At 41.3% G+C, this 17479-nt stretch overlaps 1 protein-coding gene across 7 annotated transcripts in view; it reads right to left on the bottom strand.

The window, feature by feature from the left end:
- Syndig1 (synapse differentiation inducing 1) overlaps nucleotides 1-17479 on the bottom strand; it is a 185737-nt gene that overhangs the window by 66196 nt on the left and 102062 nt on the right. For 6 of the 7 annotated variants that reach the window (XM_047538791.1, XM_047538796.1, XM_047538798.1 and 3 more), the window contains exon 3: nucleotides 926-1063. In XM_047538791.1, the coding sequence (XP_047394747.1) occupies nucleotides 926-1063 (138 nt within the window). Of the gene's footprint in view, nucleotides 1-116; nucleotides 706-925; nucleotides 1064-17479 lie in introns of those variants that run through there. The other variant, XM_047538797.1, reaches the window with a different exon arrangement.

Below are 17479 nucleotides of genomic sequence, written 5' to 3'. Positions count from 1 at the left end.
AATCGGTGATTTGCAGCTTTATTCCCAGAACTATAGGAGGTACAGGGGGATCCCCAAGTGCTTCCAGGAATTTTCCACCTGCCCCGAGAATACCCCGTGAGCACTGGGCCCACATCCTCCTTGTGCTGGCAGTGATGCTGCCTTCTGACCAGTTTTGGTTGGGGTAATGATAGTGGGTCCTGGTGACACTTCACACTTTAATTGATAATCTAAAAGTTGTTCTTGTATGAATAAAGATGGCTTCAGAATGAACACTCTTCTTCTGCTGGAGAAGTCTTTCAAAATCTGGGTTTCATGTGCGGACAACTAGAAGAATGTTGCATAATGAAAAAGGTCTGGGAACTGGTACCTTCACAAGTCTCCCTTGGAGGGAGGAAGGGCACAAGTGCATGCTGACATGTACCATTTCCACTGGCACAGCATTTGCTGGGATGGGTACACATGACCTACAGTGGAATCAGAATCTGCTTTATACAAATGAGGCTTTAACAAGGAAAACAAAACTCTCATTTTATCCTTTCTTACTCTGTTCCATGTTCTTTATAGTGTACTTATCTGGGCATTGTGCTTCCTAGTCCTGGGATTGACTCTGCCTTTGTGAACTCAGGGCCTAAGTGAAAGTCAAGTTCCCAAAGGCCATCTGCTTTCTGCTGAGGAGACATGTGCTTCTGCCATGCAGGCTTCCTCAGGAAGGCAGTCCCATCTCTGCAAGGACAGAGGCATATCATGCTGAGAGGTGAGGCAGCCTGAAGGATTGTGCTTAGCCCCCCTGAGCTTCCTTGACTTTTCTGGGCTTGCCCTCCAGTTGTTCAAATGCTGACCCTCTTGTTGTAGTGAACAGGTTTCCTTGGCTCTTCTCTGGGCCTGGGTGTGCCTACATTAAGGCCACCATGCACTGGGTTCAAATGATTGACAGATACCTTACCTCATGGGACAAGTAGAAGGCGGCGATGCCCAAAGGCCAGAAGCAACAGAGCATAGAGAAGACGCTGAGCCCCAGATGGTCCCGCGGGGGCATCATAAGAAAGTTGTCCTCACTCTCTGTGTCACTTGAGTAGTCACTCTGCAGAGAAAACAGGCCCAATGGGAAAAAAGATTAGTAAAGGAATCATCATCAGGATGCCCCAATATGTGGGTGCTGCTCCTGCAGCTGCTATTGCTGATCTTGTAAGTGTCACCATGATTGCCTGAAAGTATCTAGCCTCAAAACAAGGGTGCCTTGACCAAGAAACTCTGACCAAGAGCAGAAATCCCAACACAGGATTCTTGTGTAGTTTAACAGTAGATAAAATCCTTCAGAAACCAATTACAGCACAGTTAGTCCCCGATTTTGGATGACTTATAATTTTTTTAATCATTGATGAATTTAGGAGGATATTGAACATATTTTCAACTTAGGATGTTTTCTCCCTATGATGTGTTTTATTAGGACTGTATTATAAGTCCAGGAGCACCTGTTTTCAAAGATCTTTGGGATCTTAGTGCCAGGACAGTGAGAATGAAGATGGAAACTATCAGAGGATGGCACTGGGGACTTTCAGAAGGCATTCCCCATGTGGATTTTGTTTTTAAAGACTTCTTGCTAGTTTATAGGACATTGCAGGACAAGCATGTCTGAAGGGAGAACATGATCCAGTGAATCTCCCCTTCCAGTTTCCTTTGACTCTGAACTGAGTCAGGACACAGGGGTCCTGATGTTCACCCATAGATTCAAGCTCCATCTTGATAAAATGATGACTGCTTTGTAAAAAGCTGTCTAGATGCTGCTCTTGCTGGTTTGGGGCCCATCTACATGGTAGGGCTCAGTCCAGGCCTGACCAACAATGTCCTCAGGGTTCTGAAGTGGGCATAGGGGACGTTTTTTAAAAAGCAGCTTAGATGATTCCCAACTTCAGCCAACAGTGGGAATCACTGCCCAAACCTCCCTAAGGTTCATCAGTGCTTCCAGGGTACTCAGTAGCAGCCACCCTGCAAATGCTCTTTCTTCCTAGGTATCTCTGTGGAGGCCATAGCTGTTTTCTACTTTCCTTTACCCCTGGCTGGCCTCCTTTTGTGATTTATTTATTTTTGTTTTGTTTCATTTTGCCTCACCAAAACATGTTCCTTCACTCTGACTCATCAAAAGATTTTTCTAGGGATCCCTACATCCTCAATTCTTTTGAGAAAACCCTGGAGCTCCTCTTAATTCCTTCCCCCATTATACACCTGACCACGACTGCATTTGGCAGAAACAGGTTTTTTGTTTGTTTGTTTGTTTTTTGTTTGTTTGTTTGTTTGATACTGGGAATTGAACCCAGGGGTGCTTTGCCACTGTGCTACATCCCCAGCCCTCTTTATTATTTTTTTTAAAATTTGAAACAGGATCTGACTAAGTTGCTTAGGGCCTAACTAAGTTGCTGAGACTGACCTTGAACTTGGGATCCTCCTGCCTCAGGCTCCCGAGCCACTAGAATTACAGGTATCCACCACTCCGTGTAGGACCAGGTATACTTTTTAAAGGAGGTGGCTTCGGTTTTGAGACTGAGATGTTTTGTTGGTCTACTTTTGCTTTTATCTCATCAGCATGTGATATAGATTCTATCTACAAGAAAATTACTACATACTAGAAGAAACTAAAAACTTATGTCTAAGATGATTACTGAATTTTAAGGCTGTTATTTTCAGATACTATAATACTGGCTTCCCAGGATTCTGTGTTAATGTGGGGTTTTTTTTGCTTTTGGTTTTTATAGAACTGAGGGTCAATTAAACCCAGCCAGGGTAGCTCTACCACTGGGCTACACCTCCAGCCATTTTTATTTTTATTTTATTTTGAGACAGGGTCTTGCTAAGTTGCTGAGACTGTCCTTGAACATGCAATCCTCCTGCCTCAGCCTCCAGAGTTGCTGGAATTACAGGCATATGCCACCACACTCAGCAGTATCTGTGGTTTTTAATGTGATTCAGTTTCAAGTAAAGCAGTGATCAGTGGACTTCAAAATATCATGTAATCCTGATGCAGGTAAGATATTTGTTGGAGTGTAGTACAGAGAATTCTGTGCAGCCAGGCTGTCATGGAGAACCTCTAAGTGGATACAAGTGAACACCTAGGTCCCAACTCAATGGTCAGGTCAAGGAAGATGGTTTCAGCTCTGGCCCTGCAAGATCTTCATGGCTCTTAACCCAGATATCAGCTTGGCCTATGTGACTCATTGGGGTTATTTCCTTCCATGCTGTTGAGAGCTCTTGCATGGAGGTATCAAAGGCAGCAGGCCCACACTTCCACAGTCTTCTGGTGCAGACAAAGCATGTCTCTATCCTCTGAGAACACCCAGGTGCCCCTAATAGATATTTCCTTGCTGTGATTTAGCATTGGTTCTGTTCATTAGCTGCTCTAGAGCCACCCTAAGTAAGGCAGCCTTGAACCTGGCCAAGTCATCATTCTTACCAACCCCTCCAAACCCAGTGGTCTCAACTGGGTGAATGGTGAGGATATATGTTCTAGAGAACATACTAGACATTTCAGGGTAGGATAGGAGCAGACCCATGTCAAGCAAGAGGACTGAATGCAGCATATTTATGAGCAATGCTAAACCCCAGTGAACACATATCCTTTGGCCACCCGTGTATTTTGCACCAATTCCAAGGGTTTTGCCACTTTGGTTATTGTTCATGTTGGCTAAGACAACAGGTGAATTCTTTTTTTTATTAGTGAATTACGGTTGTCATATAGTGGGGTTCATTTTGACATATTCATCAAAGCATATAACATAGTTTGCATCGCATCACACCAATTCAATCACCAGTATTTCCTCTTTCCTTCCCCTCCTCCCTCCTGCTGATCTATCAGTCTTCCTTCTATTTATTTATTTATTTTTAATTGTTACACTATAGTTATGTTTAAAATTTGAATGGATTGTGATATATTCATATATGCACATAGCATAATTTGGTTCCATTTATTCAGCAAATGTGCATTGTGTCCTACCATGTGCCGGGTACTTTGCTAGGTGCTTAAGATACAGCTGTGAACAAAACAGGCACAGATCTCTGCCCTCCTGGTGCTTAGAAGAAGGGAGTCAAGCAAATCAATACTACTGAGATAGAGAGGGAAACCCCCAAGCAAGTAAGATAATAGAGATGTTGGGGAGATTAAGACAGTCTTTTTAGTATCCAGGGAAGGTTCTAATGAGAAGTGACATTTGAGCAAAAAACCACTGCTGAAGTGATGAGGTTAGACATGTGTGTATATGGCCCATTGGCCCATGTGTTGAGGAGCAGCAGTCCCAGAGCCTTGAATTTGTGATGGGGAAAACCTCACTGAACCACTATGGCCACTGGCCACCAGGACACAAACCAGTCAAAAAGTGAAGTTTTCAGGGGCGGTGAGAAGGAACATGTAGAAGCAATTGAGGTAAAGTGGGTTTGTGTGTAGCCAAACCATCTGTTTCCAAATATGGCACTTAGGACCCGGAATGAGGTAATAGGGATCAGAAACTCCAGCAGCCATGAGCTGGGTGGTGCTGTCATTTGGCAAGTATTTCAACCTTTCTAAGCATCAGGTCTGTCCTTTGTAAAATGAATATGACAATAAAACTAGTGATCATTTCCAGAGTTGCTATAAGAAAACAGTGAACTCAAGTATGTAAAACTCCTTGTAAACTTTTAAAAATCCCCCAAACTAAAAATCTAAACAAATAAGCAAAGATGGATTTATTGCTCATGTGCAAGGATTTTCATCTGCACTCTCACTACCCATGAAGTAAGGCTCATGAAGTTCAAAGTCTGAGTTAAGGGCTAAAAGTGGCGGTTCCTGCAACTTGATTCTCTAGCCCCTGAGTCTGATCTTTGGATACAGGTGAGTTTATCACAGGCTCATCCTTTTGAATGACACCTTGTCCAGAGGTGACTCTTCTAAGACACAACTCAGCAATTCCAGCACCAGCGGTCCCCTGACATCCTGAAGTTGCTTGTTTTCAGGGGGAGTTCTGGAGAGCACGGAGGTGACAGGGCTGTCTGTGAAGAGGCACGGTCGTAGGTACATTCCTACTCAGCACTGCTTGTTCTTCACTCTGATGGATGATTCCAACTTTTCAGTGGGCAGGGAATTGTGCATCTCCACCTGGACTGTCCGCAATCCTCACATCTCTCCATGAATTATGCATCCCTGTGGGCTGTTTCGTTTTCCATCTCTGATAGCCATAATGATGGTAATTTTCATTTCCCTTTACTGTTCTGAAGACCATATGGGAGATGATGTGCATAGTAAAAAAGAATAGAAATTTCACAGACCAAGCTCCTGTGGATGGGATGTGACATAGTCCCAGGCATGTTGACAGGACAGTGCACCAGATGGTAGTGACTCACACCCGGGCAGAAAGTGAACAGTGTCCTGCAGGATGGAGGCATGGTCGGGAGCTGGTCTTGTGGCCTCTGGCAGATCACATCACTTGTTTTTGGAATTATGCCTCAGATCCCCTGACCTTCAGTTCTGTCTGTGTGTGGTGGGGTGGACAGGCTCTGTGTGGTCACCAATGTCCATCCCAGTTCCACCTGGGAAGTCCTTGTTTATTATCTGAATGTGTCCATCAATATGAGCCTCTCTTTTTATTCTCTCTTTGGTCTAGACAAAAACAAAAGCCTAACAGGGAGACCCTATTATCTCATCTCACCACCGCTGCTTTCTGCACAAGAATTATAAGTTCTGTTTGGCAGTTTTATGTACATTTAACTTGCAAAAATAAGGAAGGACGCCATTATCACCTGTGAACCTCTTCAGTGTCTGTCACTAGAACATCTGTGGAAGGGATTCAGGGGGATGAGAGCAAGTGGGGAGGCAGGCCAGTGTCCACTCAGATTTCACCTCTTTGTCTAGCACCACCGTGTCTTCCTGAGCATCTTCACCCTGCAGCTGGGGTGTCTGCCAACCACTGGCAAAGGGAGTTAGGAAGTTAACTTCAAGATGAGATGCATCACTTCTTTATAAGGAAATGATGTCTGGAGTAAGCCATGACTCCCTCTTTATATAAAATAAACAGGTGGAGAAAAATGACCCTGATCTTTTGATGAGTCAGAGTAAAGGGAACATGTTTTGGTGAGCAAAACAAAACAAAAAAAAAATAAAAATAAATAAATAAATAAATCGCAATAGGAGGCTATCCAGGGGTAAAAAAAAAAGTAGAAAACAGCTATGGCCTCCACAGAGATACCTAGGATGAAAGAGGATTTGCAGGGTGGCTGCTACTGAGTACCCTGGAAGCACTGATGAACCTTAGGGAGGTTTGGGCAGTGATTCCCACTGTTGGCTGAAGTTGGGAATCATCTAAGCTGCTTTTTAAAAACTTCTAAGCCCAGCCCGTCCCCCAGGACTCCTACTTCAGAACTCTGAAGACATTATTGGTTAGGCCTGGACTGAGACCTGCCATGTAATTGGGCCTTTCTCTGTGTTTAAGGGGGATGGGAGATGGGAGGTGGAGGAGAAAGAGAACTGGCAGATGTCCTGGACTTGGGGCACTATTGAGGGCTAACAGCTGGCTCAGGGGTAGGAGTGGGGGAGACTCTAGGACTCAGGAAATTGCTAATTCTCTATTACATGAGTAGGGAACATTCTAGAAACAATCCTGAGATCCTGTCTGTTATTCATTCCATCTGTTACTACAGTCCAGTGAGGAATCTGCAAGCTCAGAACCCAGGAATCTGTCATGACGAGAAGTAAAGCAGATCAAAAGACAGACCTGGCTTTGGCCCCAGTTACGGGAGGGACATATTCTGTGATCAACTCTCTCCATCACACATCCAAAAAGTCCAACGTGGAAACAACCTGATTCTCCCCAGAAGTGTGGAACAACCATTGCCCCCAAACTAAAGCTCTGAATCATCCTAGGGAGATGACGTTATTAATGTTAGTAAAATGTTAAATGTATTTCACTCTCTATTCTAATTCCTAAAATCTGGGGATTAAAGTATTCTTTGTTAATCAGACTAATAACCAGGCAATTTAACTCACAGAAGCATCAGCTTTTGTCATAAATATATATATGTATTTTAATGGAACATGTTCAATATTGCTCCAGTATCATATTCTATGTACTTTCCCTGCTCCTAAAAGTGGAGAAATACACTAAGCAATTAATTGATTTCCATTTGCTCAATGGAGGGATGTTCCATCACAATGTGGGAGTCAAGTGTCAGTCAATGAGAGGGGCATCCGTGTAGTAAATGCAATGGTTTTCCACTGTGGTCTTAGAGCCCGGTTCTCTGTAAAGGAATATATGGTAATGGTGGGAGTGGGATTGGGGTTGGGTGTGGACAGTTCCAAGTGCCCCACTCTGCCTGGTTTCAACCAGCTGCTTTCCTGTTTTGCATGTTGGGTTCTTAGGCAAATTTACAAAACAAATGACATTCAACTTAAAATAAATAGCAAACAAAGTTTGAGAATGAGTGAGTTAATGTATTGTGCAGAAGCACACAATCTCCCCCCTGTAATATCTACTGCAATATTCCCTAAATGATTTTATATTCCTTGAGGAAGGACTTACTGTATTTTTAGAAGACACTAATCTGATTAAGAGCCTGAAATATGGAAATTTTTTGAGGATGGAGGAAAAGATTATATTAATACAGAAGGGAAATCAAATAAAACACAAGCATCTTGCAAATCCTAGAAGGACTGAGACGAAGTTCCCACTGTCTGCAGTGAGGTGGGGCTGCAGTAGACAAGGCACAGGGACCTGGAACCCCCTACCTGTTCTTATGCCCAAATTTGCCCTTCTCTTTGGAGGCTTCCAATTTGATTCTAGGGACAGAATTCATGACTGTAGATATCTGATCATTGTTTGCTAACAGACTCTTTATAAAATAATTGCGCTGAGTGTGTTTGTTTCTTGTGTAAGAGCAAAACAAAGCTCAACAGATAAAGCTTCGTGAATCACCACTAAAAACAAAACAATGTTCCCTGTTCTATGTCTTCAAATTTTGTTGTGTTCCCTTTGAGGAGTTTTTCTCCTTGGTCATGAGTGCTTCAGAAACTAGGTCCTACCATATTCCCACAAAGACTCTAGTCTCATGATCCGTCCACATGATTAGTGTGAGATTTTAATTCCCTTTCAAAATCATTCAGTTCTTTGGGGCAGGCATTAGGTTCTAGTTATGGTTAAGACATGAAGGTCTCCCAAAATCTCATGTGTGAGATAATGCAAGAGTCATAACTTAATCCACTGACATGAATTAACTGAGTGGTGACTGTAGGCAGGTAGGGTGTGGCTGACTGGAGAATGTAAGTCACTAGGGGTTTATGTTTTGCCTTGGTGAGAGGAGCTCTCTGCTTCCTGATTGTCATGTTCCAATCTGCCTTCCTTTGCCATGCCCTTCTGCCAGGATGTTCTGCCTCACTTCAAATCCCAGAACTATGGAGTTGGCCAGTCATGGACTGAACTTCTGAAACAATGTGCCAAAATAAAAATTTCTTCCTTTACATTGTTCTTGTAGATCTTCTGGTCACACACAAAAGTTGACTAAAAGAGTACCAGAGGCAAACTGTCCTATATGAGATAGGACAGGAAAACAAAAATTTAAAAAGGAGACATACCAGGATAAGAAAATAGGATTTAATTCAGTAGTTCTGCATGCTTTTCCAGGCATGTCACTCCCTAAACCAGTCTCTCTTGCAGGTCTGTTACTCCCAAATTCCTAGGAAATCTGCAAATCTATCTGTGCCCTGTTAATTAACTTTTCAATAAATAGATTAAACAAAGAGAGATATGGTATCTTGAGGAACCAATAACTTAGTGTCCATCCAGTACTAACCATTGATCAAATAATGAACAGACCACCAGAAACCAACTTGAGGTCATCAAACTGGTATCATTCCTACCTACTTTTCTAAACCCAACCCTCACCAAGTTTCCTTTAAAAGAAGAGCTGGGAACCCAAAACTTCATCTCCCATTCTAGAGATGGCTAGCCTTCTCCCTTGGATATATTTCTACTTTTCCAAATAAACCTCTGTCTATGCCTCACTGGCACTTGCTGAAATTCTTTTCTATCATGTATGCTAAGAACCTCATTGGTTCTGAGTCAAGTTGTCCCTTTTCTCTGGGAACACCTCAGACCCTTCTGTGGATACATCTCTTCTCCCATGGACTCTCCCATTCGTGCCAGACAACAAACTCTCCAAAAGTCACTAAATGAGGCCGGGGATGCACCTCAAAGTTTCCACCACGATAGTTTCAGTGCTCTGGGGAGACAGGTTTTCATGCATGCAGAGCAGATGTAAAGAGCAAAATTTCTGCTAATGTTTATTTGTCCTGGGTAAATGCAAACCAATCTGTCACCTAAGAAGTTTCTAATTAGCATCTAAACATGGTTGTGGCCTCCAGGGTCCAAAATGTTCTGGAAACAGCAGTCAAAGAAAGCAAAATGCACGAAGATTCACTCCTGTATGATGTTCTTGGTGAGTCTTTCTGAAGATACAGTGTGATAAGACATACAGTTTTATTTGGAGATTGTTACTTAATATTCCTACATTGATATAAATACTTAGATATAGATATGGAATCTAATGGTTAGAGTAGGATAAGAAGCCCCTTCTGTTAGGTAGTAGTTGGTATTGAGCAGTGGAAGGCAGAGCAAAGTTATGGGTTTCCTTTAAGTTACTCTTAAAGATTTGTTTTATTTTAATTATTGACAAGGCAGATGAGTAAATAACTTGTAGCAGATAACCTGTAGAAAAACTTTGTTACCAGACCTTGAGAGTAAGCAAATAGAAACAAAAGGAGTCAACTGGGGGGCTAGTTGGGGAAATGAATCAAGAAAGTAGGATTAATGGGACCAACTCCTTCCTGACAGGGTCTACAGAGGTCCGTGTAAAGCTAGGAGTTATCACCACCGACGTCTCTGTATATCTTGGAAGGGAGGTTTCTTTAGTAGCAGAGGTGCGCTAAGATAAATTCTGACTGGCTGCTGACCCCAGTATCCACATTAACACAGGATTGACTTGTAGATGAAGCAACCCTGAATAGGATGGTCACCATGACAGTTCCAGAAAGGACCAACTAAGGTCAAAACTGTGCCTTGTGAAGGAGTTAACTACTTGCTGGCAAGGAGTGCAGCAGATGGAACCCAGTTCTCCAGGCAAATTTGGAAAATTCGGAACAGCATTGTTTCCTTTGTCATTTTCTGCTCGGAGATGACCCACTCTCTCTATTGAGAGTGCTGTCTGCTTGAGTCTTACTTTGTTTTTACCTTACTTTCACCTCCTCACTTTCACTTATAATAAAGTTCTAATGCATGGTTTTTGGTGTCTGATTTTAAATATTCTTTCACTGAAACACAAGAACTGATATTTGGACTTTCAGCTCACTGCTACAATGTGACACTTATACAACTTCACCTCTCAGGTTACATTCTTCCTGGGCTTCCAGTGCTCAGGTATCCTGGGAAGCCAAGTTTAGCAAATGTTTTCTTGGGATTCATCCTAATTTGTGTTCCCCTAGAAGTGGATCTTGGGTAAAGAATTCAGGAGCAATTGTTTTCTTTGGAGGTTGCTGTGTTTGAGTGGATCCCCAGAATGCATGTGTTAGAAACTTAATTTCCAAAGTTATATGTTAATGATAGTAAGAGGGTGAAAATTTAATGTTCCTACAGCATTTAGAATAGGGCCTTGGGGAGGTTAGATAAGGTCATTAGGATGGAGTCCCCATTGAATCCTGGTGACTTTATAAGAGGAAGAGTGACCAGAAGGGATTCCTTCTCTCTAGCTCTGTCTCTTGCCATGTGCTGACCTGAGCTGCCTGGGACTCTGCCATGAAGAATACCACTGCAGATTAAGTCCCTCAGTCTTGTATCTCCTTAATCATGAGCCAAAATACACCTCTTTTTATTAAAATTTACCCAGTCTGTGTATGTTAGTTAGTTTTGCTGTGACAAAAACACCTGATAAAAACAACCCAGAGGAGGTAAAGTTTATTTTGGTTCACCATTTTGGTTTAGTCCATGGTGGGCTGAGTCCATTGCTCTAGGCCCAAGATGAAAGCAGAACATCATGGCAGGAGGGAATGGTGGAGGAGTGCTGCTCTGTTCATGGCAACCAGGAAGCAGAGAGAGAAAGGGAAAGGAGCTTCAGAGAAATGTGTCCTTCCAGGGCACGCTCTTAGTGACCCACCTCCTCCAGCCATGTCCCACCTGCCTAGAGTTATCACCCAGTCAGTCCATTCAGTCTAGTTTGGACTGATTAGGTCAGAGCTCCACAATCCAATCATTTTACCTCCTAATATTGCTGCATTAACATAGACATTTTGGAGGACACCTTAGATACAAACCATAATACTGGTATGGTGTTATTAGCAAAAGAAAATGGATAAAATAGAGTTTCAGGAAATATGGTGGAAAGGAGAGGGGACTCAGGCAGAGAATGCAGACAATAGAGGGGTATTGCCAAGTCAGTCACCACTGCTCCAAGTGCCTGCTCCTGCTGTGGTCCTCAGGGAAACAGTAGAAGATGTGTTCCTGGAGTGACCCCACTGGAATAAACTGCCTCCATCAGTTACTGGATGTGGTCCTCTCCAAGGGGCAGAGATTTTCCCATGCTTTACAGGGCAGACATCAGGGCCTCAGAGAGTCCTCAGGTAGGCAAAATTCAGGCATAGGTGGCTTTATCTTCAAAAGTAACACTCAAGAGGGCATATGGGGTGCTGAAAACATCTGCTGCAGAACCAGTGGAGGAACTGGGGGTATGGGATACCCCTGAAACTTCAGTCTGGGCTAACCCCTATATGGAACATGACCATCACACTAAGGGCACATTTGAGAGGAAGAACACACAAGGAATATAATCAAGCAGGATGAGAAATCCCATCACCACCACCAAGTGAGGGAGTGCGAGGAATAAATACACATGTCATACCTTTAAAGGCAGAGTTGGCACCAAGCTTCTAAGACTTGGTGTAAAAGAAAATTATATGATTCAGATAAAAAATGACCAAGGCATAGCAAGATCAATGTGTATTAGCCGTTTTGTGTATTTTATATAGGTATAATGCATTGTACACTTGATTAGTCAACTGTCACTATAGCAAAACACTTGAAAAAACTAACTTATAAAGAGCAAGTGTTTATTTTGGCTCACAGATTCAGAGCCTTCAGTCCATAGTTGGTTGGCTCCATTGCTTTGGGCCTGTGGAGAGGCAGAAAGCATGGCAGAGTAAACATTACAAGCCAGAAAGAGAAAGAGAGAGAGAGGTGTCGCCAGGGTCTTATTCTCCCCTTCAAGGGCATGCCCCAGTGACCAGTGACTTATGGATCTCCTACTAGGCCCCACCTCTTAAGGTTCTATAACCTCCCAATTCAACATCCAAACTATAGCATATGGTGGACTTTAGGTTCTGTGAAGAAACTGAGACTCCTGTCTATTGGCCACTGGCTCAGTATAGGATCAGTGTGCAGAGTGAGAAGCATGTGCAAAGGCCCTGGAGAGGCAATGAGCGTGGCACACACAGGGATGCAGAGAGTGAAATGGAGCATGGCATGAGGTGGCACTAAGAAGTACCTGTAGCCAGTCCAGTCTGGGTGCTGGCCACTTTGTTGCTTCAGAAAATCAGAGTATATCCCATTGTTGTTATGGTCTGGTTGTGAGGTATCCTCCAAAAGCTCACATGTGAAACAATGCAACAAGGTTCAGAGGAGAAATAATTAGGTTGTGAGAGTCTTAACGCAATCCATGAATTAATCCCCTTATTGGGACTAACTGAGTGGTAACTGAAGTGGTAGCGGGTAACTGGAGGAGGTGGGAATTGGGGTGTGGTTTTGGTTATATATTTGTATTTGGCAAGTGAAGTCTTTTCTCTCTCTGCTTTCTGATCAACATATGAGCTGCTTCCCTCTGACATGCTATCCCACCATGATGTTTTGCCTCACCTGGAGCCCAAAGGAATGGAGCCAGTCTTCTATGAACTAAGACCTCTGAAACTGTGAGCCCTCAAATAAACCTTTCCTCCTTTACATTTGTTCTGGTCAGGTCCTTCAGTAATAGCAGTGAAAAAGCTGACTAAAACTCATATCAACTTAAGGGATTGGAAAATAAAGAGAGAAACAGCCTTTTATGACCAACTCAGAGGGACTGGTTTCACAACTGAATGCTGAGTTTTCAGGAACTGTCGATATAGTTATTAAATATGCATCCTTGCTTAAAATCTGTGTTATTCACATGGGTGATTCTCTCCACATAAGAGCTACATCTATATTGCCTGAGGCAATGATTGTCCATTTTAGATCTTCATATCTCCAGTTTATGTTATGTTCATCTGGAGAACTTGGCATGTAATTTACCCTGTTCCTTACTGTTTTCATATGTAAAGTCCAAAATAGCTTTAGCACCCTGGATTTGGGTTTGCTTAAAGGTAAAGTTGGAACTAGGATATCTACTTTTAGATCAGCCTTCTTGTCTTTATAGACTGCCTCAGTTCTATAGTTCTGCAGGGGCAGGGTTGCTGCTGGAACCCTAAACTTCATGTCAGGGCAGAAATGATGCCTGATCTCACTTATTCTTATGGAATTAAAACTACACTGACATACAAATTTTCACCTGTTACATTGTTGAAAATTTAAAATTGGTAGAATGCATAAAAATGGGTTGATTCTCAATTAGTGTAAGCATCAGGAAGAAAAATTGTCAATATATAACACAACAACATAATTTTGGGGAAAGAAGTTAAATAATCCCAGTTCTAGAAATACATACTGAAAACTCATTTACAAAAATATAAAAATGCATATGCACAAGATTATTTATTTGCAGCATTAAGGTAAGAGCTGAATATTGGAAACAACTGCATTCAAAGATTGGTGGTTAAATAAATGGATACATTCCCACAATGGAATACAATTCAATGTAAAACATAATGAGAGATATCAGCATGAACCGATTAGATTGGAAGAGAATATGGATAAATTCAAATCATATCTATATAGATAGGATTATGTGTCACATAATGACATTTCAATCAATTATGGACCATATATACAATGCCTGTGCCCTAAGTTTTTATCACTTTATGACAACATAGTCCATCCACTCAATGATGTTCGTACAATAACAAAAATCACCAAATGGCACATTTCTCAGGCTGTATCCCTGTTGCTAAGTGGTGTGTGGCTATATGTGTTTATGCATACATGCATATTGTTACACAGACAATCTCATATGATACATAAGCATACATACATTTCTCTGCTCAGTGTGCTGAAAAATTATGACCCCATAGCATTGAGCAAACCTAGCACACAGATCTTGTTTTCTAAATTCTATTCTCCAGTGAAACCATTTATCCTTAGATAAATGACTCATTTTAGGACTTGGGTTGGTAATTACAAGATGTACCAGGAACAGCTTATTGGATCAGAAAATGATCATAAAAAGTGACTAAAACTGATGTGCTTCATCCAAAGCATCCAGAAGCCAACTTGAAGGAGTTTCTGCTGTTAAGTCTGGAACAAGGTGAGTATTGAAATAAATACACACTAAATACTAACAGTAACCACTTGAATAAATAGAAATTGATGGTCCGACTTGAAATAAAATAGTAAATGAGTAAGACAATAAATGCAGAAGGTAAAATTCTTCCCCATTGCAGAATGCCTACTAATAAACATAGAAGGAAGTATGGGTAAGGCATTATCAAATGAATTTATTATTCACTTGTTAGTGAATGACTAATGAAAAGCAGGATTTTTACATAGTCTCACTATACCTCCCCACAAGACAATTATTAATTTCAAAGGAAGATTGTCACGTGACCAGTGAGAAACCTGGCAGACAGCAAAACAAGTGATCAAAATTACCCTCAACAGCAATTGGGCAAATAGATGTCATAGGTCTCCTCACTGGATGCCCTAGAAGGGCACAGTGACGTTTCTGTCAAAAATGCAATAACCTGAATCCAATCATAAGAAATCATCAGATAAACCAAAGTTGATGGCTAGCCCATAATGAAACTGACCTGTGTTCTGCAAACAGCTGAGGTCATGAGGGACAAGGAAAGATAGAGGGACTTTTCCAGAGTAAAGAAGACAAAGAGTCATGACAATAAAACACACTGTGGGATTCTGAATTGAATTTGTTTTCCTTTTGTTAAAGAACAATATTGAAAGAAATGTAAAAACTTAAATGTGGTCTATGGATTAGATGACAGTATTGTCACAGTGGTAATTTACTGAGTTTTATAATTGAATTACTTTTTAGAAAATATATGTGATTCATTTAAGAGCATTATATCTGTAACTTATCTGCAAATAGCTCAGAAAAAAATATGTCAATAGAACGATAAAGCAGGTATGGTTAACTCTTAAGGTTGAGGGAAATTGGGGACAAAACATAGGAATTATCTGTATTATTCTTGCAGTTTTCTATGAATCCAAAATGATCTCAAAAATAAAAAGTAAAAAAAAAATCCCTTACAAGTGTTTCATTTTAGCAGGAAAAACTATACTTTAAATCGAATTCTTTTCCTTTGGAGATCAAGCATTGGATATTGTTTTTGATTGTGCTTTAATGGAAATACTGTGAACATTACTGGAAAAATGAAAAAAGTTATCAAATTTCCTTCTTATGACACATGAATAATTCATTTAACATTGCAGTTTGGTATTTCATCAAGTTTGTCCTTTTCTTGTTTTCACAGGGAAGCTACTTAGTAGCCTCTGGTATCATACACCTGCCCACAGCAAAAAAGCATGTCAAACACTTCAAAGAGATGTGCTTGAGCCAAACAAGGGATGTGCTTGAGCCAAACAAACAAAAGTGGGCTTCAGTCTCCCCTCCTGGAAAGGGGAACCCTGCAGAGTTGGAGGCAACTTCTCACAGAACAAGTGCCCACTGCCAGGGGCCCATAGAGCAAAAGGCTTGTGTTACAGAGGGCAGTTTTCTCATGTCACAATGATGCTATCACAAGGTGCCCAACCCTGGAAGCAGAGCAGACTACCACTAGGAGGAGGAGAGAACTCACAGCAGAAAAATGAGCAAAATTTCAGGCTGAGAACGGAACGAGGAGTGGGCTGCAAGGGGGAGGAGCCTGGTGGAATGTCAACCCTCTTGGGAACAAAGGCAAACCTGGAGGAAGCTGATATCCCAACTATCCAACTACTCAACAAATAGTTTCTGAGCTCCTACAAACTGTCAGTATTATTCCAATGGCTGTGGGATGAGGAGAGATGAACACCACAATGTCCTTTCCTTTCAGAGAACAGTAACCATCTCTACCCCTATCACTTGCCTGTATCCTGCCCAAACCAGTCCTTTACCTCAAGGGCCAGTCTTTGACTTGCAAGAGGACCACACTGGTCTTGCTCCCAAGTCCCTCACCTGAGCAGCTGGGGTCTTTCCACCCTCTCAAAATGCCAGGCATTGGCTAGTGTCATCAGTCCTGTGTCATTTGAGAACTTCAAATCTACATCTTCCATCTTTGAAACAAGGAGAAAAGTCAACTGCCCACCACAAGGGACTGGAAGAATCCTATGTCCAGGAGGTTTCAGAAGCTACCTACTCAGTGTATCAACCCAGCCCAGCTGATTGATGGGTCACTGCCCTACAAGCAGAATGTATTTGCAGCCCTTGTGGGCTTCCTTGTTTGTAAGTATTAGAATATTTTCCAAAATAATGGCTGGTTCTGTGAAAAATCCAATTATAGTAAACCTCTGTATTTATCAAGAAATGGGCTGGGGTGTTCTAGATACTCACACGTCAGCCATTTTCAAATAACTAATTGACTTTTTTCATTCAGTGTTCTGAAATGTTCTGTTTCATTAAAATAAAAGGATATATTTAAGTTATATTTTTAGTTACAACTTGAAGATCCCAGAAATATTAAAATTCATTAACAATGACCTCCTGTCATATATATGTCTATTTGTATACATGTACATATCCATAAATTATTGCAAAGTGTATGTAATATGTATGTACTTAGAAATAATAGGTATATAGATATATACACTTTGAAATAATACTTATATATACACTTTAAAATAACATGTATATATATATATATATATATACATTTTGAAATAATTTTAGATTCACATAAAATTTTCAAAAATAGAACAGAGTTCCTGTAGAAATTTCAAAGATAGAACAGAGAGTTCCCACGTACTTTTGCTTTATCTCTTATATAACCACAGTACAATGATCAAAAGTGGGAACATGACATTGGTAGAATATGTTTGACTAAACTACAGACCTCCATCACTCTTCATCATCTTATCCATGACTCTTGCAGTTCTATGGATTTCATCAATATATACATTGATATAATTATTACAATAACCAGGATACAGAAATGTTCCCTTGCCTCCCCACATCTTCCTTATCTGCCTCTTCATGGTCACAACCTTCCCAAACCTTAGCTCCTGGCAACCACTGAACTGTGTTCTCTTCTGTTCTGTTGCTATAGTTTTGTCTTTTGAGTCATACAAATGGAATCATATAGAATTATCTTTTCCATTCAGCATAA

This window comes from Sciurus carolinensis, chromosome 2, assembly GCF_902686445.1.
Source record: "Sciurus carolinensis chromosome 2, mSciCar1.2, whole genome shotgun sequence".
In the NCBI taxonomy this organism is placed as follows: Eukaryota; Metazoa; Chordata; class Mammalia; order Rodentia; family Sciuridae; genus Sciurus; species Sciurus carolinensis.
Note: the sequence above shows the minus strand (reverse complement) of the source record. Positions and strands in the feature narration are given on the sequence as shown.